Source organism: Colius striatus, chromosome 13 (genome assembly GCF_028858725.1).
Source record: "Colius striatus isolate bColStr4 chromosome 13, bColStr4.1.hap1, whole genome shotgun sequence".
Taxonomy (NCBI): Eukaryota; Metazoa; Chordata; class Aves; order Coliiformes; family Coliidae; genus Colius; species Colius striatus.
The window spans coordinates 1,715,155-1,736,272 of record NC_084771.1 but is presented as its reverse complement, the minus strand read 5'-3'; the positions used below and the strand labels follow the sequence as shown (position 1 = coordinate 1,736,272).

The window sequence follows — 21,118 nt, the reverse complement described above, 5'->3', positions numbered from 1 at the left end:
ATCCCCCCGCCGCATCCCCGCATCCCACCGCCGCATCCCCGCATCCCCCCGCCGCATCCCCGCGTCCCCCCGCCGCATCCCCGCATCCCACTGCCGCATCCCCGCACCCCACCGCCGCATCCCCGCGTCCCACCGCCGCATCCCCGCGTCCCCCCGCCGCATCCCCGCGTCCCCCCGCCGCATCCCCGCGTCCCCCCGCCGCATCCCCGCATCCCCGCGTCCCCCCGCCGCATCCCCGCACCCCACCGCCGCATCCCCGCATCCCACCCCGGGCGCCTCTCCCTGCGCCCCGGGACCCCGCCCCGGCGCCGCCGCGCAGCCCTCCCGCCGCCAGGGGGCGCTGCCCGCACGCCGCTCCCGCGCCGCGGCCCTTCCCCTCCCCGTCCCCCCCTCACCCGCTTCCGCTTCCGCCGCTCGGTCTCTTGGTGCCGCCGCCGCCGCGATGGTGAGTGCGGGCGGGCGCGGGCGCGGCTCCATCCGCCGCCATCGGGCCCGGCGGCGGCTCGCGGGCCCGGCTGAGGCGCTGGCCGCCGCGGCGGGGGCCCGGCCGGCGCGCTGGCCGCCTTGGGGCGGCGCGGATGGTCCGTGGGCCGGGGATGGCGGCGCGGGGCCCGCTGGGGATGGCGGCCGGGCCGAGGCGGGGCCTACAGCGCGGTGTGGCGTCTCCCCAGCCCTCGCTGTGGCTCCGGGCCGTGCTGAGCGGCTTCTCCCTGCCCTTCCAGGTGAACGTGCCGAAAACCCGCCGGACGTACTGCAAGAAGTGCGGCAAGCACCAGCCGCACAAAGTGACTCAGTACAAGAAGGGGAAGGACTCGCTGTACGCGCAGGGTAGGGCCGGCTGCGCCGCGGGATGCCGCCGCGAGCAGGGGGCGCGGGGGGACGTTTGCTGCTGGTGGGTCGTGCAGCTGCAGACAGGGGTTTGGTAAGAGGGGCGGTTTGCATTTGAGCCGCTGCCTAAGCAGAGCTGTTTGTCCTCGCAGGGAAGAGACGCTACGATAGGAAGCAGAGTGGTTATGGGGGCCAGACAAAGCCCATCTTCCGAAAGAAGGTGAGTGTTGCTCCTGCAAGGGGCACCTGAGACTGGGCAGTGCACATGCCAAGCTGGACAGGGGCATTTCAGCTTGGTGATGGCAGCTCTGTGTTGGCTGGGGAATGCAGCATCCCCATGCACAGCTGCTCTCCTTCCCTGCTGCTCCTGGCCTGGGTAGATGCTCCTGGCTTTTGCTGGAATGGCTTTAACTGAAGTGGCTCCAGCAGGTGTTTGCAGAGCAGGTTGTGCAGGGAGCCTGGATGCTGGAGGGAGTGGGGTCTGCTTGGAACTGATAGTTGTAACAAAAGGAGTGTTTTCCTCATTGCTTGCCCAAGAGGAGAGCACAGTGAAGGGCAGCCTGCAGCTTGCTCTCCTTATGTTCTTGAGCCATCAGTGGTTTCCCAGGGGAACTTTTGTTCAGGTTTGTGAGGCTGCCTCCACTGACAGGGCTCCAACTCCTGGGGGTACTGCAGAACAGCTTTGCCTTGCAGTCTGGTGTATCCAGGGAAATCTGTATTGTTGAGCCTGTGTTAGGCCAGAGCTGCTGTGTTAGACCTTTCCTGAGAGCCTCCAAGCAGCAGTGGAAGGGCAGCAAAGGGGCTGTGTTGGGAAGACACAGGTGAAATCTGTGCTGTTTACAGCAGGGAAGGAAAACCAGTGAGCTCATTTGTGACAGCTTTTGTGTGAGTAGTTACACTTTGAGAGCTACTTGGGCTCCTTGTTGGAAGTGCATCCAGCAGAGTGTGGGCAGCAGGGCCAGGGAGCTTCTGCTCCCCCTCTGCTCTGCCACATGTGCTGAGGCCTCAGCTGGAGTCCTGTGGCCAGTTGTGGGCTCCCCAGCTGCAGAGGGACAGGGAACTGCTGCAGAGAGGCCAGTGCAGGGCCACCCAGATGCTCAGGGGACTGGAGCATCTTCCTTGTGAGGAAAGGCTGCGGGCCCTGGGGCTGTTCAGGCTGGAGAAGAGGAGACTGAGGGGGCAGCTCATTCATAGCTCCAAATCTCTCACTGGTGGGTGTCAGGAGCTTGGGGCAGCACTTTCTGTTGAATCCAGTGCCAGGACAAGGGGTGATGGGATGAAGCTGCAACACAAACAGTTCCATTGAAACACAAGGAGAAACTGTTTGAGTGTTTGAGTGAGGGAGCCCTGGCCCAGGCTGCCCAGGGAGGGGGTGGAGGCTCCTGCTCTGAACATCTTCAGACCCCCCCTGGACACGTTCCTGTGTGAGCTGATGTAGGTGAACCTGCTTCTGCAGGAGGGTTGGGCTGGATGAGCTCTAAAGGTCCCTTCCAGTGCCCCCTCCCATCCTGTGATTCTATTCTATGATTCCCCCCAGTCAGGGTTGTTGGGGTGATTGGACAGGGCCTGGAGCTGGTGATTACAACTGTCCAGCTGCTGCAGCAGCCTCACAGCTTTGGGTTCTTCCCCCTCTGTAGCCTTTTGGGTTTCACCTGGCTTCTCAGCAGCTGTGGGTCTGCCTTCAGCACGCTGTGCTGCTGTTCCCCTGGGGAGCCTGTCAGTCATGGACTTGATGATCTCTAAAGGTCCTTTCTAAGCCCTGACATTCCATGATTCCTCTTCCCAGGCTAAGACCACAAAGAAGATTGTGCTGAGGCTGGAGTGTGTGGAGCCCAACTGCAGGTCCAAGAGGATGCTGGCAATTAAGAGGTGCAAACACTTTGAGCTGGGAGGAGACAAGAAGAGAAAGGTAGGTTTGTGTGCCAGGAGTGGCTGAGAAAGGGTGGAGACAGTCAGAGGTGAATAAACTCACTTTGTCTCTCCCTCACTTTGTCTCTTCACAGGGCCAGGTGATCCAGTTCTAGGCCCCATCCTACTTGTGCTGGATTAAAGTATTTGGAAGTGATCTGTTGCTTGGTTTTTGTGTCTCTGTTCTTGGTGCTGGGCTGGCACTTGCAAGCACATCAACTCAACAGGAAGATGGTGCTTGTGAAGCTGCTTTGTGAGATTAGTTTGCCAGCAAAAGCCCAGGGCTGGCTGGGGCTGCTCCCCTCTTAGCAAGGGCTGGGTTCCAGTCTCTGCCCAGCCTCAGGCCTGGGTGGATTTTTGCACCAGTGCTTTCTGTTCAGTACTGGTGTGCTGCTGCTGTTCTGCAGGGTTGGTTGGTGAGCTGCTCTGGTAGATGGTTCTCTTCAGAAGGGCCTCAACAGCTGCAGCTTGTTTCAGTTTGTGTCTGTAGTGGTTCCTTTTCAGGAATGCTGTGGTCAGTTTAAATCAGGGGTAGATGAAGTAGGGATTGAAAAGAGAGCAGCAGAGCTGCCTGAGCAGCCCTTTTCCTTCTCAGCCCCCTGCCTCAGGTGGGCAAGATTCCTTCCACCCAGCAATGGCTTCAACACAGACCAGAGCAATCCCAGCCCCTGCACTTGGCTTCATCTTTCCACACAGGGAAGAGCTGCAGTTGTGCATGAGCAAAGGCCTTGGCCCAGCCAGGGTTAGTTTGGCACCAGGCCCTTCACCTCATGAGGCATCATTCCCAGCACCATTGCATGTCAGTGCTGCAGGTGGGCTGTGGCCCCTGTGCAGTTGCTGGGGGTGTGAGATGCTCAGAGACAACTTGATGCCCAGGGTTCCTCCAGCTGCTGTCAGCCTGGAAGTGACTGTGACAGGCCTCAGCTGCCTGCCCTGGGCCTGGCTGCTGCTGGCACCTCTCAGAACCTTCCTGAAGAGGAAAAAGGCCAGAGGTTACAAAGGAGCAAGTGACTGATGAGCATCTGCTGCCAGCTGGTACCCTGCTCTGGGTGTTGGGAGGGATCATCCCCTCCAGGCAGGAGTGTGGGCTCTGTACAGGAACTGTGACAAATGCCACAGACTGGTCTGTGTCCTAAAACCTGACTTGAGCTCCCATACTGTACCCCTGGACAGGGCAACAAAGAAAGCTTTGCCTTGGTAGGGGACACTTTAATCACAGTGCTTAATCACAGAGATAAGAACAAACCCGATACCCTGATTGTGCAGCAGGCAGAAGAGAACACACATGGAGATGATGGCTGCCCCAGTGCTTCAGCATTCCTCTCCTGTCTCAGAGGGACCAGTGTGACTGAAGCAGGGGAAAGCAAGTACACTGCCATTGCTGCAAGGCAGCCACTGGGGGAGGGACCCTGCTGGCCCTGTGAGAGCTGGAGAGGGAATTGTCGTCTAAATGGAAGTGACAGCCACTGGTGAGGAGACCTGAGGGGTAAAGAGAAATGCTCAGAAGCTGAGTCCTAAGGCATCAAACTTCACCACCCCTTGCACTGAGCAGGCAGCTGTCAAGAAAGCAGTTGCAGAGAAGTGCAGTGATTTAGGCCAGTCCCTGAGTTGTCAGAAGGCGGAAGCAGATGTCCCTGCTCTGAGTCTCTCCAGAGAGGGCAGGAGCAGCTTGTCTTGGACTGTGTGCCCCAGGCTGGCAGAGCCCAAGCCAGGCTGTTTCCATGTCATTCCTGAGTGCTGAAGGAGAGCTGGAGGGTGCTGTGTGCATCCTCTGCCTTGGGTTGGTAGTGGCAGTGGGCATAAACAGAAGTTGCTGCCCAGCAGGGCCCTTACAGGCCCCTGGAGGAGGAGTGAGGTGAGATGCCAGAGAAAGGGTAAACGAGAGAAGCAGCACCCCCTTCCCGGCCTCTCCTGGTAGTGGAGCGATGGGGTTTGGTCACGTTAGGCTCAAGGTTCAAAGTCCACCTAGAGGCACCTGAGTAGTGACTGAGGAGAGAACAAAGGCAGCCCAGTTGGAGGGAGCAGACAGGCTTCTTGTGACAAGAAGTTCAGGCAGAGTCTGAGGCTTAGGGAAAGCTTTGCCTCTGTGGCTCCTTAGAGCGCTGCTACTCTGAGCAGCACGGTGCCCGTTGGGTTCACCTCCACGCTGAGGGAGGACAGCCAGGTGTAAACCCCCCAGGCCCTGCTGCTTGGCAGGACCTGCTGCACAGAGCAGGCAGGGTTGCAGGCCAGCCCATTGCCCAGGAAGGTCAGGGGGAAGGTGAAGTTCTGAGGGCCCCCAATTTCCTGCTGGTTCAGCACTGCCACAGCGTAGGCTCGGCCAGACAGGGGCCGCTCCCACAGCTCAAAGTTCTTGTCCTGCCAAGGAGAAAAGAAACACAGGGCTGATGGTAGGGGAGGCACAACTCATGGTCTTCATGCCTGTCTGTTTAAGCAGGCTTCAGGAATAAGGGGGCTTGCTGGGCTGCTGTTCCCCAACCCCCAGCACTCCTCTCTGCCCTGTATGTCCTCAGCATGCCCTGCTGGAGGAGGCTGGCTCCCTGTGCTCAGTGTGCCCTGTATGTCCCCAGCATGCCCTGCTGGAGGAGGCTGGCTCCCTGTGCCCAGTGTGCCCTGTATGTCCCCAGCATGCCCTGCTGGAGGAGGCTGGCTCCCTGCGCCCAGTGTGCCCTGTATGTCCCCAGCATGCCCTGCTGGAGGAGGCTGGCTGCCTGTGCCCAGTGTGCCCTGTATGTCCCCAGCATGCCCTGCTGGAGGAGGCTGGCTCCCTGTACTCAGTGTGCCCTGTATGTCCCCAGCATGCCCTGCTGGAGGAGGCTGGCTGCCTGTGCCCAATGTGCCCTGTATGTCCCCAGCATGCCCTGCTGGAGGAGGCTGGCTGCCTGTGCCCAGTGTGCCCTGTATGTCCCCAGCATGCCCTGCTGGAGGAGGCTGGCTGCCTGTGCCCAGTGTGCCCTGTATGTCCCCAGCATGCCCTGCTGGAGGAGGCTGGCTGCCTGTGCCCAGTGTGCCCTGTATGTCCCCAGCATGCCCTGCTGGAGGAGGCTGGCTGCCTGTGCCCAGTGTGCCCTGTATGTCCCCAGCATGCCCTGCTGGAGGAGGCTGGCTGCCTGTGCCCAGTGTGCCCTGTATGTCCCCAGCGTGCCCTGCTGGAGGAGGCTGGCTGCCTGTGCCCAGTGTGCCCTGTATGTCCCCAGCATGCCCTGCTGGAGGAGGCTGGCTCCCTGTGCCCAGTGTGCCCTGTATGTCCCCAGCATGCCCTGCTGGAGGAGGCTGGCTCCCTGTGCCCAGTGTGCCCTGTATGTCCCCAGCATGCCCTGCTGGAGGAGGCTGGCTGCCTGTGCCCAGTGTGCCCTGTATGTCCCCAGCATGCCCTGCTGGAGGAGGCTGGCTCCCTGTGCCCAGTGTGCCCTGTATGTCCCCAGCATGCCCTGCTGGAGGAGGCTGGCTGCCTGTGCTCAGTGTGCCCTGTATGTCCCCAGCGTGCCCTGCTGGAGGAGGCTGGCTGCCTGTGCCCAGTGTGCCCTGTATGTCCCCAGCATGCCCTGCTGGAGGAGGCTGGCTGCCTGTGCTCAGTGTGCCCTGTATGTCCCCAGCATGCCCTGCTGGAGGAGGCTGGCTGCCTGTGCCCAGTGTGCCCTGTATGTCCCCAGCGTGCCCTGCTGGAGGAGGCTGGCTGCCTGTGCCCCAAGCTTCCCCCCCAGCCCTGGGCTGCCATACCTTGGTGACCCTGTATCCCTGCTTGCCCAGGAGATCCTGGTTGATGGCGATCACCTCTTTGTTCTGGAGCAGCCATTTGGCCTCAGGACTAATGTGCCTCAGGTCATTGGACATGAAGAGGGGAGCTGCCATAATAGCCCACATTGCCATCTGAGTCACTGCCTGGTCCCAGCTCAGCCCAAAGTTTCCAATTACCAGCTGTGGAGAGAAAACAAAAACACCCAGTGATGCCACCTGCCAAGGACAAACTGGGCCACCAACCTGAGCACTGGTAAAGGACAGGAAGCTGAGGGTGGGCCCCCTGTTTGGAGGCTGGTTAGATAGGCTGAGCACCAGGAGCAGGATCAGCTGGTTGGGACACGCATGACTAGTGAGGCAATTTAGGATCACTAGTGGAAGTAAAGAAGGATGTGGCTAGGTGGTAGTTAAGATTCTGCTCCTGCTGGCAGCCAGCCTGGCACTCAGGGGGTTTCCCTTGGGTGGGACATCAGCACTTTGGGGAGTGTCCTGCTGCCAGGCCTGTGTTCTGACCTGGCACTGCCTGCAGAGGCTGCATGGCACACACAGAGCTTCCTCAGTACCATCCATGGCTGGAGTTCTCTTTCCCTTTCCAGCCACGGACCCTCTCATGGAGTTCCTGATCCAAGAGCCCTGTGAGAGCCCCCCACTGTCTTCCCTCCCTTCCCATCCTTCCCAGCCTGCAGCTGAGAGGATTTGGTGCTGGTACTGTGAGGGAAGTGGGCATTGTTCTACTTGCCATGTCAGGATCATTCCAGCCCCCTGGCCCAGCGATCTTCACAATGCTGTCCTGGTGAAGTGCTGTCCACTCCAAGATACTCTTGATGCTGCTCCAGGAATCGTAGACATCAAAAAAGTTCCTCCAGTGATTGCAGTATTGTTTGATCTCTGTGTAATTGGGCTGCCAAAACAATGAGCCTCATGAACCAGAGAGCCTGCTTGTACAAGAACAAGGCTGTACACAAAGCTTAGACTGGCTGGGGATAATTTGAAGATGAATTGTAGTAACACCCTTCCTCACCAGTTACCTGGATGTTCTAGTGATTGCTGGTTCCCTAAGATGCCTTGTAATGCTCCAGACAACACTGTTGCTTCCCTTAGGAGGACAGTGCTGGCCATCCAACTCTGTTAGAAAACTCCTTTACTGAAGGTGGGATGGGGCAGGTGGGATTGAGCTGCCATCCCAGCAGTCACTGCTACTTCCAGGGTGAGGAATGCAGGCACCTGGCAGGGGCAGGGAATGGCACCATCCAGTGTTGTGAGGGACCCTGCCTGGCAGAAAGCTGGCAGGAAAGAACGTGGAGAGCTCCTGGTAAAGAGCCTTGTCCTAAAGTCTACCTCCTGCTCCCCAGAGGTGACTGTAAGGCTGAGTCTACAGCACTCAGTGTCTGGGAGCACTGAACTCTGCCAGCTGCATCCCTGCACTGCCAAGGTGGTGTTCCTTGGAGACAGAAGGCAGAGGGGTGCTGCTGTGCTCTTTGGCACACTCCAGTTAGGCTCTGCCTTCCTGCTGCAGCCTCCTACTGAGTTTTCAGCAGAACAACAACTTGCCTCAGGTATGCTTCAGGGGAAACAGTGAGAGAGGAAACAGTGGTTTTCTTCCACCTTACCATCTTTCTTGCTCTCTCATCAGACCAGAGAGCTGCAGGTTTCTCAGGAGGCTGGTTTTGCAGCCTTCACATTTTTCTTCCCCCTTTCAGCCCCAAGATAAATCTTGAAACACATTCCTTACCTGCTGCACTGGCCTCAAGTAGAAAGGCCACTCACAGGAGTACACAATGCTCCTTCCTGTCTTATTCAGGGCCAGGGACATGCGCCGGTAACCTAAACAGAGAGGACAGACACAGCTTACACAACCTCCTTGGCTGAACAGAGGAACTGATCCAGTGTCACAAGTTCAGGTTTCGGTTCAACTCTTGCAAAATCAGGGCTGAACCCTTTGGAGTTCAGCTGGAACACTGCAGGGAGGACAGGGCAGCTCAGGGTCTGCACACACTCCCACAGACAGGTGAGCTTCTTCACAGCAGGCTTGTCAAAGAGCCTGCTGATGTCTTTGTACACACAGCTGTGGGAGGAGGCTGTGCTTTTGCTGTATGGCATTTATTTCATCTAGAGACCTGGGAAATACAAGCTGGCAGCTATCAAGCTGCTGAGTACAGCTCTGCTGGGTGATACTGCAGGACTATGTTCTCATGAGGCATTTGTGCCATATGGTCTGGGCAGGAATACAAACCCGCTCATTTCTTCTCCCTGTCTTTGTCCCCAGACAGCCCTGGTAAGTCCCTTTTAATCAGCAAAGAGGGGATGACAAGTTTATTCTCCTCCTTGGAACTGCTTCGATACAACTGGCCTGTATCTGGGTTACACATATGACCCAACATGAGCTTTCAGCTCAGCTGTCACTTGGGGTGCTGAGTTGTGCTTCCTGGCTGTGGCAGGTAGCATCTGTCTCACCAACTGGCTCTGAAGGGACTGTCACTAGTACAGGTTCTCCCTGCCAGGCAGAGCCAGGACAGCAAGCAGGATTCTTGCTGCCAAAGACAGAATCACAGAGTCTCAAGGGCTGGAAGGGACCCTGAAAGCTCACCCAGTGCAACCCCCCTGCCAGAGCAGCACCACCTAGAGCAGGGCACACAGGAACCAGCTGGGTTGGAATGTCTCCAGAGAAGGAGCCTCCACAGCCCATCTGGGCAGCCCCTGCCAGTGCTCCCTCACCTCAGCAGGGAAGAAATTCCTCCTTGTGTTGCTCTGGAAGCTCTTCAGTTCCAGCTTGTTGCCCCTTGTCCTGTCACTGGCCATCCCTGAGCACAGCCTGGCTCCAGCCTCCTCACACCCACCCTTGATGCATCTGGAACCATTCCTGAGCTCACCCCTCAGGCTCCTCTTCTCCAAGCTGCAGAGCCCCAGCTCCCTCAGCCTTTCAGCACAAGGCAGATGCTCCACTCCAGCATCTCTGTGCCCTGTGCTGAACTCTCTCCAGCAGCTCCCTGTCCTTCTGCAACTGAGGGGCCCAGAGCTGGCCACAATATTCCAGATGTGGTCTCAGCAGGGCAGAGCAGAGGGGGAGCAGAACCTCTCTGACCTCCTGCCCACAGCCCTTCTGAGCCACTCCAGGATGCCATTGGCTCCTTGCCCACGAGGGCCCATTGCTGGCTCATGCTCATCCTGCTGCCCACCAGCACCCCCAGCTCCCTTTTCCCTACATGACTCTCTACCAGTTCATTCCCCAGCCTGTGCTGGTCCATGGGTTTGTTCTTTCCCAGATGCAACATTCTCCACTTGCCCTTGTTGAGTTTCATTGGATTTCTCCCTGCCCAACCCTCCAGCCTGTCCAGGTCTCACTGAATGCCAACAGCAAGAGCTCAGGCAAGGGAAAACTGCCTTCCAAGTTGCTTGTCTGTAGCCAAGCCCTCTCAGCCCCCTTGAGCTACTGAGCTCTCAGCTGCTGACCTGCCAGCCTGTGTGCCAGTTACTTCTGACTCAGGATTTACACCAGTGTGCTTTAAAATGAAAACCCCAGGAGGATTTTCTTGCCAGAATTCCTTCCCTTTTTTCCTGTTACAAGCTCTGATAACTGCCCTTTTTACAGCTGACACAAGCTGTTCTAGCTTCAAGCTGGTCTGCACTCACACAGCCTCACCAAAGGGATTAAGGGTGAAGTGTTTGTTGAGCTCTCCACTAAAGGCACTGCAGAAGGACAAAGCCTCTTGCTTCACTAAAAGCTGAGGCAGCAGTCTGCACAGAGCCCCCCTGGGTATGCAGGCTGTGCCTCCACACTTGCTGTGATGCTGTCTCTGGTGTGAGAAAACTGCTTTATTTCAAGCTGTGCACACAGTGCAAGCTCCAGGATGTTGAGCAGGTAAAATACACTTGAGTCAGCAACACTCAGTACCTTGGGAGAGTCTCCAACCTGCTTTTGTAAGCAAATCCCTTAAATGATATGCTCAGGGAAACAACAAAAAGCAACTCCCTGGAGCCTACCCTGGGCCTAGATTTGCTGCTGCCTGCAGAATACTCCCAGTCTATGGCACAGTGCTGCCTGGAGTCCCCCCTGACCTTCTGCCAGCAGCTCCAGCGTGCCCGAGTTGCAGCCGTCAAACTTGAGCAGGTCCACGCCCCAGGAGGCAAAGGTTTGGGCATCCAGCTCGTAGTGGTCGTAGCTGCCAGGGAAACCAGCACAGGTCTTGTTCCCAACATCACTGTAGATTCCCAGCTTCAGCCCCTTGGAGTGCACCTGTGCTGGCAGACAGACAGAGGACAAGAGATGGGGCAGCTGGGAAGCAGGAGGAAGGGGAGCTGTGCTCTCAAGGGAAGCAAAACCCCTCCTTGGCAGGCAGGGCCTTAGTTCAGCAGCTATGCAGCCATTCCCCACCTGGCCTTCCCTCTCCTCCCCTGCTCCCTGTGTCACAGCTGAATGGAAATACATCAAAGACAAAAGGATGCTGCCATGGCTGGATGAAGACACATAAAGGATAGAAGATGGAAGAAAAACATGTGTCTCTGGCCTAGGCCAGATAAGAGAAAAACTAACTTGAGCATAAGGAACCAACACCTTACAAGTAGAGCCTAAAAGAAGAGTTCACAGCATAGTGGGGGTTGGAAGGGACCTTTAGAGATCATCCAGTCCACCCCCCCTGCCAAAGCAGGTTCCACGGGAATCAGGTCACACAGGAACGTGTCCAGACAGGTTTTGAAGCCCTCCAGAGCAGGAGCCTCCCCACTCTCCCTGGGCAGCCTGTTCAGTTCAGCCAAAGGACATTCTTAGCCAACCATCAGAGATCACTCTGAACCACCAGAGACCCCCATGGAAGCCCCTCAGAGACCTCAACCCGCCCGTGTGAGGGTCACATCAACACGATCATTAGCTCTGGGAAGTGCAGTGCCTGTGTCTGTGCCGGGAAGTCTGAGGCACATGTATGTACGTGGATAACACCAGCTTCACCCAGGGAAGTGTGCACGTTAAGAGCAGCCATCCATCCCCCCCGCAGCCGGGCCCCAGGAAAGCACCGCTTGCTTTTCAACCCTCAGTGTGGTGCTGAGAGGCTCCTTCCCGGTTCTGGTCCCTCGCGGCCGTCCCCGCACTCACGTAGTCGGCCAGGCGTCGGATGCCGCCGGGGAAGCGCTGCGGGTCGGCCCGCAGCCTGCCGCTCGCGTCCCGCGTCGGCGCCATCCAGCAGTCGTCAATGCACACGAACTCGTAGCCGGCGTCCCTCCAGCCCTCGGCGGCCATCACATCGGCCATCTCCACGAAGAGCCGCTCGCTGGGCACACGCGCGACCGGGAAAGGAACGGAAAGAACGTAGGAACCCGATTTGTGCCGCCGGGGGCTGACGAGGACCGCGCGGCCGGGGCTGCGGGAGGCCGGTGGGAAGGCCGCGGCCTGAGGGGACCCGGCAGCCGCGCGGCCCACCCGCCCCGCCGTTACCTGACGCAGCGGCGCGGGTCGGCGCGGCAGTCGGTGGCGCAGAGGAAGCGCTCCCAGTGCAGCCAGCCCATGGGCGGCGTCCGCGCCACGCCGTTATCCAGCGCCGCGGCCGCCGCCAGCGCCGCGACCGCCAGGGCCCAGCGCAGCGCCCAGCGCAGCGCCCGCCGCCGCTCCGCCGCCATGGCCGCCACCGCCGCCACCCGCGCGCACGGGCCGCCAATCAGCGGCCTCGCCGCCGTCACGTGGCACAGGGAGCGCCCGCCGGGCCGGGCCGGGGTGTGCCGCGCCGACCTGAGCTGAGCTTAGCTGAGCTGAGCTCCCCCCGCGGCGGCACCGATAGAGCCCGGCGGCACCGATAGAGCCCCGAGGCACCGGCACGGCCCCGCGGCACCGATAGAGCCCGGCGGCACCGATAGAGCCCCGCGGCACCGATAGAGCCCGGCGGCACCGGCACGGCCCCGCGGCACCGATAGAGCCCGGCGGCACCGGCACGGCCCCGCGGCACCGATAGAGCCCGGCGGCACCGATAGAGCCCGGCGGCACCTATAGAGTCCCGAGGCAACGGCACGGCCCGGCGGCCGGGCCCGGGACAGCGAGAGAGACAGAGACAGCGACAGTGACAATGCCAGCGACAACGACAGTGACAGTGACAATGCCAATGCCAGAGACAGTGACAGTGACAGTGCCAGCGACAGGGACAGTGCCAGTGCCAGCGACAGTGACAGTGACAGTACCAGTACCAGCGACAGTGACAGTGACAGCGACAGCGACAGTGACAGTACCAGTGCCAGCGACAATGACAGTGCCAGTGCCAGCGACAGGGACAGTGCCAGTGCCAGCGACAATGACAGTGCCAGCGACAGGGACAGGGACAGTGCCAGTGCCAGCGACAATGACAGTGCCAGTGCCAGCGACAGGGACAGTGCCAGTGCCAGCGACAATGACAGTGCCAGTGCCAGCGACAGTGACAGTGCCAGCGACAGGGACAGTGCCAGCGACAGTGACAGTGCCAGCGACAGGGACAGTGCCAGTGCCAGCGACAATGACAGTGACAGTGACAGTGACAGTGACAGCGACAGTACCAGTGCCAGCGACAGGGACAGTGCCAGCGACAGGGACAGTGCCAGTGCCAGCGATAGTGACAGTGCCAGTGCCAGCGACAGTGACAGTGCCAGTGCCAGCGACAGTGACAGTGCCAGCGACAGTGACAGTGCCAGCGACAGGGACAGTGCCAGTGCCAGCGATAGTGACAGTGCCAGCGACAGTGACAGTGCCAGCGACAATGACAGTGACAGTGCTAGTGACAGTGCCCGCGACAGTGACAGTGCCAGCGACAGTGACAGTGACAGTGCCAGCGACAGTGACAGCAACAGTGACAGTGCCAGTGCCCGTGTCCGTGCCCATATCAGTGCCCGTGTCCATGTCCCTGCCCGTGCCAGTGCCCATGCCCGAGTCTGTGACAGTTCCCGTGCCCGTGTCCATGTCCCTGCCCGTGTCCGTGCCTGTGACAGTGCCCGTTGTTGCCCCGGTCCCAGAGCCCCCTGCCCCCCGTCAGTGCCCCCCCGTCCGCAGCTCCTCGTCCCGCGCCTCGTGCGGTGGCTGCTCCCGGCGCTGCCGCCGCTCGCTCGCAGCCGCCCGGTCCCCTCAGCCTGGGCAGCGCTGCGGGCATGTGCGGGGCAGTGCCCCTGGCTGGGAGCAGTGCTGCTGCCAGAGGCTGTGGGGTCAGGAGCAGCAGCCTCAGCCCTCGTCCCCCCAGCATCCCACTTGGGGCTGGGAGCCATCTCGGTTTGTCGGTGCTGGAGGAGGGGCTGGGTGTGCAGAGATGGCTGGAGCTGAGGGCTCCTGTGTGCCTCGGCTGTGCTGGGCAGCTGGGAGGGACTCTGCCCTGAGCCCAGAGTGGTTTATAGTGTCACAGAGTCTCAAGGGCTGGAAGGGACCCTGAAAGCTCAGCCAGTGCAACCCCCCTGCCAGAGCAGCACCACCTAGAGCAGGGCACACAGGAACCAGCTGGGTTGGAATGTCTCCAGAGAAGGAGCCTCCACAGCCCATCTGGGCAGCCCCTGCCAGTGCTCCCTCACCTCAACAGGGAACAACTTTGTCCTTGTGTTGCTCTGGAAGCTCTTCAGTTCCAGCTTGTTGCCCCTTGTCCTGTCACTGGCCATCCCTGAGCACAGCCTGGCTCCAGCCTCCTCACACCCACCCTTGATGCATCTGGAACCATTCCTGAGCTCACCCCTCAGGCTCCTCTTCTCCAAGCTGCAGAGCCCCAGCTCCCTCAGCCTTTCAGCACAAGGCAGATGCTCCACTCCAGCATCTCTGTGCCCTGTGCTGGACTCTCTCCAGCAGCTCCCTGTCCTTCTGCAGCTGAGGGGCCCAGAGCTGGACACATGACTCCAGATGAGGCCTCATGAAGGCAGAGCAGAAGGGCAGCAGAACCTCTCTGACCTCCTGCCCACAGCCCTTCTGAGCCACCCCAGGATGTCATTGGCTTCTTGCCCACGAGGGCACATTGCTGGCTCATGCTCATGCACCCACAGCACCCACAGGTCCTTTTCCCCTACACAACTCTCTACCAGTTCATTCCCCAGCCTGTGCTGGTCCATGGGTTTGTTCTTTCCCAGATGCAACACTCTCCACTTGCCCTTGTTGAATTTCATTAGATTCCTCTGTGCCCACTCCTCCAGCCTGTCCAGGTCTGGCTGGATGGCAGCACAGCCTCTGGGGTGTCAGCCACTGCCCCCACTTTAGTATCATCAGCAAATGGTACTGGAGACTGAGAGGTCCAGAGGGGAAAAGAGGCTCTGCAGAGCCTGCTCCACTCTTGCAGGGATGCAGGGGTCAGAGTGAAGCCTGGGGCAGCAGGGACAAGAGGTTGGTACAGTGTGGGGTATGACCTGTGGGGCTGCATCCAGCTCACCTCTGCCTGGGATGCCTGTGCCCAGCCAGATCTTTGCACTCAAAGCTTGTCATCTCTTTCCAAACAGGATCAGCCATGAGAATGTCACAGTCACTGCACATTTCCCTGTTTGCACCAGTAAAATCAGCTTGACTGGGGGCTGAGATGAGAACCTCTGGGAATGGGCAATGCTGGTGGCAGCAGCTGGGACTCAGAGGGCTGTAATGGGCACCTGCATCCAGGGCTGCAGCTCTGAGATGAGCCCCAGATTGAGTCTTGCAGGAGGCACAGAGCTGTGAACACTGCAGGGCCTCACCCTGCTGCAGGTATCAGCACGGGGGCCTGTCAGGGAGCCATGGAGGCTGAGGCAGCAGGGAGAGCAGAGGCAAGTGGGAAACAAGGAGTTGATTCTTCCCCCCTACACATGTCCCCCAGGGCTGGGCAGCCCCCACAGCCCTGCTGGAGCTGTGAGCCTGGGATGGGTGAGGCCATGGATGCATCTCGCTAGGTGTCCTCCCAACCCTTCTGCTGCACCCAGGGAACAAAGCTCTTCAGTGCTCCAGGCTTCAGAATCGCTCCTTGTTTCAGTGCTGGAGTCCTCCCCCTGCCCCTTGAGGGGCTGGAGCACAGAGGCTTCTCCAAGGCTGACAGAACAAGCCACTTTGAGGGCTGGAAAACCTCATTGTTTTGTTTTCTCTTGTGCAAAAGCACAGCCCAGAGCTGGGCAGTTGTCCAGCACTCACAGGGCTTGGGAGCGATGAAGGCTGATCCTGCTTGTCTCCAGGCTCCAGCCCTCTCTTGCTGCCCTGTCCCAGGTGTCCTGCCTGTCCCCAGGGCTCTCTGGCACACATGTGAGGTGCCCTTCCCCTGAGCAGCACAGGCTGATCCCAAAATGATGCCAGGGGAGGTGGGTGCAGCAGTGGCAGTGTGGGGCTTGGCAGGGCATTGGCAAAGCCCCTCTGAGTAGGCAGAGGTGCTGGGCTGTGGGGTGATGCTCCAGCTTAGATGACAGGGGCATGCTGGGGACCAGGGTGCCCTGGGGCTCCTGTGTCCTGGGACAGCACTGGCAGAGCTGGACTGAGGGCTGGGGTGCTGGCAGAGCCACGCTGCCCAAGCACCCTGCACATGGACCTTCCCTGTGGTGCACAGATCCTGCCCCCCACGGGGTGCCCACAGTGGGTCTGTGGTGCTGCCAGGGCCCTGGGAACTGGGATGTGCCCAGATCCCAGTGGGACACACTCCCTGGAGCTTCCCTCGTGCCTTGGCTTCCTCATCTGTAAGCAGCAGCCCTGGCCTGCTCAGGACTGGCAGGCTGGCTTTGCAGCTTGATCTGTGTCCATGCAACATATGAAGGGCACTGAGAGCCCTGGCAGAGCTGCCCTTCTTGCTCCTGCTGCACTGAACTGCCCTGGCTCCACAAATGAGGTCCCAAACAGCAGGAGACACGCTGTCCATCAGCACAGGCTGCTTTGCCAAACCTCTGGCAGTTGGCATTGCCCCAGGGCAGGGCAGGAGGCCCTGGGGAGGGGGCAGGAGGAAGGGGAGGGTTGGTGCCATGATGCCCCCTGTGCAGTGACAGAGCTGGGCTCAGGCAGGGTCAGACCCTCTGTGGCTGGCAGAGAGGGGTCACAGAGCCTGCCCAAGGGCACGTTTCCCCTGCTCCATGCAGATGCCCCAGGGAGCCCTTGGGGCTGGTGCTGATCCAGACCAGTGTGTCTGTGGTCACCTGGCATGCTGCTGGCAGGCTGTTGGGAAGCTGCCACTGCTGAGGATGCTCATTTCACTGCCTGGGAGTCCCTTTAACCTGGTGTAACTCCATTGATTTCCATCTAAACCAGCAACTCACTTGGCCATGGCTGCTGGTCCTGTGCCCACAGCTGCTCCCTGTGCTGCTTGGGATGTGTGTCCAGTGCACAACCTTGGCCAGGCAATGGAAAAGCAGCTTTGAAGGCCTTGGGCTTTGCTGGGAGTTGGAGCCACCTGAACTGGCTCCTGGCCATGCTACAGCCTGTGGGAGGGCCCAGGGCTCAGCACCCCCAGCCACGGCACTGCTGTGCCATGGAGCTCACTGGAGCTGTGTGCTGGAGGGCAGTGTCAGCCCTGCAACTCTCTGAGGGTCTCAGTGGGACACTGTCCAAAGTGAGATGCTTGGAGGACCAAGACTGAGGCCTGACTGCTTCTCCTGACCCCAAACCTGCTCCCCAAACCCCCAGGAGCCATAGGGCAGTGCTCTCCTCATGCTTTTGATAGGACAGTGCCAGCAGCGAGGCTCCCCCACCTTGCCACAGCCAGCACAGGCCATCTGGGGGCTGCAGCTTAAGCAGCATGGTTTGATTTTCCCCATTTTCCCTTCTGCAGGATGCTCTGATTCCTGCACACAGGTGACTTAGGGCTGACCACAGTGTTCACAGGCACTGGGTGGCCAGTGCTGTCCCTGCAGCAGAGCCCTGCTGGGGCCGGGCGGGCGACGGGGCTGCGAGGTACCAACAGAGCTGCTCTGTGCCTCTTGGCTGGGAGGACAGAGGGAGATTGATGTTTGCTTGGGCACAGGGCCCTCAGCTGTGGGCTCTGCCCACCCCTGTGCCAGCTGGGGACAAAGGAGCCGGCCCTGGCTGGCACCGCAGGGCTGGCGTAAGCCCCCGGCACCGCTGGCAGCTCCCAGCACGGCAGAGCCAGGGCACGGGGACACACCTCAGGTGTCTGAGCACTGCTCTGGAGCCACAGCCTCCCTGGGCACACAGCTGTCCCTTCCTGTCCCCTGGCCAAGCCTGGGTGGGGTGGAAAGGAGCTGAGGTGCCCATGGGCTGGGAGGGGAGGGAAGAGCTGGCAGGGGCTCCTGCCCAGTGCTGCTGGCACCTCCCAGGCAGGAGAGGAAAGGCAACAATCAGCACCAGTTCTGTCAGGGGTCTCTAAAGGTAGCTGGGTGTCACTGCAGCTCATGGCTTCTGTCCCCACAGGGCTCTTGTGCCTTGGTCCCCATGTCCCTCCAACACACAGGGAGTCTTGCCTGGAGCTGGAGCTGACCTTGGAGTCCTGAGCAGACACAAACCCCTTGGAGACCTTGCCTGGAGTCCTGAGCAGACACAAACCCCCCTGGAGACCTTGCCTGGAGTCCTGAGCACACACAAACCCCCCTGGAGACCTTGCCTGGAGTCCTGAACACACACAAACCCCCTTGGAGACCTTGCCTGGAGTCCTGAGCACACACAAACCCCCCTGGAGACCTTGCCTGGAGTCCTGAACACACACAAACCCCCCTGGAGACCTTGCCTGGAGTCCTGAGCACACACAAACCCCCCTGGAGACCTTGCCTGGAGTCCTGAGCAGACACAACCCCCTGGAGACCTTGTCTGGAGTCCTGAACACACATAAACCCTCCTGGAGACCTTGCCTGGAGTCCTGAGCAGACACAACCCCCACCTGGAGACCTTGCCTGGAGTCCTGAGCAGACACAACCCCCTGCAGACCTTGCCTGGAGTCCTGAGCACACACAAACCCCCCTGGAGACCTTGCCTGGAGTCCTGAGCACACACAAACCCCCCTGGAGACCTTGCCTGGAGTCCTGAGCAGACACAACCCCCTGCAGACCTTGCCTGGAGTCCTGAGCAGACACAAATTCCCCTGGAGACCTTGCCTGGAGTCCTGAGCAGACACAAACCCCCCTGGAGACCTTGCCTGGAGTCCTGAACACACACAAACCCCCTTGGAGACCTTGCCTGGAGTCCTGAGCAGACACAAGCCCCTGGAGACCTTGCCTGGAGTCCTGAGCACACACAAACCTCCCTGGAGACCTTGCCTGGAGTCTTGAGCAGTCACAAAGCCCCAGCACAGCACCGAAAATCCCAGAAAAGCTTTATTTGCTTGGGAAGATCGATGCTGTTTCAAAGCCCAGCGCTGCTGGAGGGGGCCTGGCCACCCAGCACCTGGCTGCTGCCTTGGGGGCCTGGTGCTGAGTGAGCCAAGGAGACAAGGTGCACCCCTTCTTCCTCCTCCAAATAGGGCCTCCCCAAAAACAAGTCTCCAAAGCCTGGCCTGGACACGTGGTGGGAGCCCGTGGGAGGGGTGGGGGTGGGATGGAGCTGGCTTGGCTCATCCTGGTGTGTCCTGGGCGTGGGCTGGGGCTGGTTCTCCTCCACTTGTCCCATCTGGGAAATGGGGGCATGCAGCTGAGCACTCTGCAGGGTCTGTGGGGCTGGGCAGGGAGTGGGGAGTGCAGGGCAAAGGCTCCTGCTGAGTCAGCAGAGGGTGATGTCTACCCAAGGAGCAGGGCCACCGTGGGGATGTCTGCCTGGGTCTGGCTTCAGCAGGCAGTGCTGTCCTCCTGCCCACAGCCCTCTGCCTTTTGCCATGGCAGGCAGGTCACCAGAGCCCTCACTGTGCCATGGTGGCACACCTAAGGAAACGGGCAAGCCCTGTTTCCATCCTGCCCTGCCTGGCAGATGCTGGGCCCTCTCTTGCTCTCAGGGCTGTGGGAGGATGGACCTGGCTGGGCTGTGAGCAGGGGGAAAGGAGAGCATCAGCACATTTCTCTCTGCAGCACCTACATAAACATCACCTATTGCTTTTATTTCCTGCTAAGCACAGAGGATAGCTGGGGCTGGAGGGCTGGAAGCCTTGCTGAGCTTGTCCTGTGGAGGCAGATGGAGGAGCAGCGGGGCTGAACCCACCTGGGGACACTGTGCCCGGGCACCTGGGTGCAGGAAACCTGGGGAAGGGGTGACTGGCACCTCCAGCTCATGCTGGCACTGTGGTGCCCAGGGAATGCAGCAGCCTGGGGATGCCAGCACTCACTGACCTCCAAAGGGATTCACCAAGCTGCCCTGGCTGCATTCATCCTGACAAATCTCCCTCAGAAGCTGTCTGTGGGTCCCACCTGTGGGCAGCACAGTGCCAGCTGCCTGGTGCCAAGCCATCTGTGCCCCTTCACCCTCAGGCTCACCCACTGCCTGCCCCAGGGCTGACATCTCAAAACAGAGCCTCCTGCCCAGTGTCCCTGCCACAGTGCTGCCATGGGCATCGGGAAGGACCTGCTGCTTTGCTGGGCACAGACATGACTGGAGGCCAGAGGGGCCCAGCCCATTGCTGAGCTGGGGGCTATGGGGTCAATAGCCAGCACCCCCACACAGTCTGGGTGCAGGTACTGCTGCTGCCCACTGCTCCCTGCAGCCAAGCTCTGGGCCAGGGAAGGAGAGGAGACTGCAACCTCTTGCCTGGCTGCTCATGGCCAGCAGCTCAGTGATGCAGCCTGGAGAAACAGCAGCCTGGCATGGAAGGTGCAGAGAGGTGGAGGGTGTTTGACTGGAAAGTGGTGTTCCCTGGCCACCATCTGTGCAGCACCTCAAAGGAGCAGGGGCTCCACTGTGCCATGGCAGTGCAGCATCCCTGGGTACCCTGGACTCACCTCAGCCATCATCCCTGGGTACCCTGGGGCTCACTCAGCATCCCTGGGTACCCAGGAGTCACCCAGCATCCCTGGGTACCAGAGCTCACTCAGCATCCCTGGGTACCCTGAGCTCAGCATCCCTGGGTACCAGGGCTCACCCAGCATACCTGGGTATCTGGAGCTCACTCAGCATCTCTGGGTACCTGGGGCTCACCCAGCATCTCTGGGTATCTGAGAGTAACCCAGCATCCCTGGGTACCAGGGCTCACCCAGCATCCCTGGGTATCTGGGGCTCACTCAGCATCCCTGGGTACCCTGAGCTCACCCAGCATTCCTGGGTACCCTGAGATCACTCAGCATCCCTGGTACGCTGAGTTCACCCAGCATCCCTGGGTACCCTGAGCTCAGCATCCCTGGTACCCTGAGCTCAGCATCCCTGGGTACCCTGAGCTCAGCATCCCTGGTACCCTGAGCTCAGCATCCCTGGGTACCCTGAGCTCACTCAGCATCCCTGGGTACCAGGGCTCTCCCAGCATCCCTGGGTAGCAGAGCTCACCCAGAATCCCTGGGTACCCTGAGTTCACCCAGCATCCCTGGGTACCCTGAGCTCAGCATCCCTGGTACCCTGAGCTCAGCATCCCTGGGTACCCTGAGCTCACTCAGCATCCCTGGGTACCAGGGCTCACCCAGCATCCCTGGGTAGCAGAGCTCACCCAGAATCCCTGGGTACCCTGAGTTCACCCAGCATCCCTGGGTACCCTGAGCTCAGCATCCCTGGTACCCTGAGCTCACCCAGCATCCCTGGGTACCCTGAGCTCCCCCAGCATCCCTGGGTACCCTGAGCTCAGCATCCCTGGGTACCAGGGCTCACCCAGCATCCCTGGGTACCCTGAGCTCAGCATCCCTGGGTACCCTGAGCTCACCCAGCATCCCTGGGTAC

The 21,118-nt window shown here is 60.1% G+C and overlaps 2 protein-coding genes across 2 annotated transcripts; one reads left to right on the top strand and one right to left on the bottom strand.

Moving 5' to 3' along the window:
• The first annotated feature begins 392 nt into the window (after window positions 1-392).
• Window positions 393-2,893, top strand: RPL36A (ribosomal protein L36a). Its single transcript, XM_062006631.1, has 5 exons — window positions 393-445; window positions 723-828; window positions 981-1,048; window positions 2,615-2,737; window positions 2,832-2,893. The coding sequence occupies exons 1-5, from the start codon at window positions 443-445 to the stop codon at window positions 2,850-2,852; spliced, it is 321 nt and encodes a 106-aa protein (XP_061862615.1). The 5' UTR covers window positions 393-442; the 3' UTR covers window positions 2,853-2,893.
• A 1,031-nt stretch (window positions 2,894-3,924) lies between these two features.
• On the bottom strand, window positions 3,925-12,081 carry GLA (galactosidase alpha). Its single transcript, XM_062006978.1, has 7 exons — window positions 11,900-12,081; window positions 11,561-11,735; window positions 10,531-10,708; window positions 8,207-8,298; window positions 7,214-7,375; window positions 6,457-6,654; window positions 3,925-5,094 (listed from the first exon to the last, which is right to left on the bottom strand). Exons 1-7 carry the CDS (start codon window positions 12,079-12,081, stop codon window positions 4,831-4,833), a joined length of 1,251 nt encoding a protein of 416 aa, XP_061862962.1. The 3' UTR covers window positions 3,925-4,830.
• Window positions 12,082-21,118: the final 9,037 nt, after the last annotated feature.

What these genes read in the sequence shown, in the direction of transcription:
- GLA (XM_062006978.1), bottom strand. Translation starts at nt 12,081, where the DNA reads ATGGCGGCGGAGCGGCGGCGGGCGCTGCGCTGGGCGCTGCGCTGGGCC. An exon ending in TCCGACGCCTGGCCGACTAC is followed by an intron (nt 10,709 to 11,560) that starts GTGAGTGCGGGG and finishes CTGCCAGCACAG; the next exon opens with GTGCACTCCAAGGGGCTGAA. An exon ending in GCTGGAATGATCCTGACATG is followed by an intron (nt 6,655 to 7,213) that starts GCAAGTAGAACA and finishes TTCTCTCCACAG; the next exon opens with CTGGTAATTGGAAACTTTGG.
- RPL36A (XM_062006631.1), top strand. An exon ending in GGACTCGCTGTACGCGCAGG is followed by an intron (nt 829 to 980) that starts GTAGGGCCGGCT and finishes TTGTCCTCGCAG; the next exon opens with GGAAGAGACGCTACGATAGG. An exon ending in AGCCCATCTTCCGAAAGAAG is followed by an intron (nt 1,049 to 2,614) that starts GTGAGTGTTGCT and finishes TCCTCTTCCCAG; the next exon opens with GCTAAGACCACAAAGAAGAT.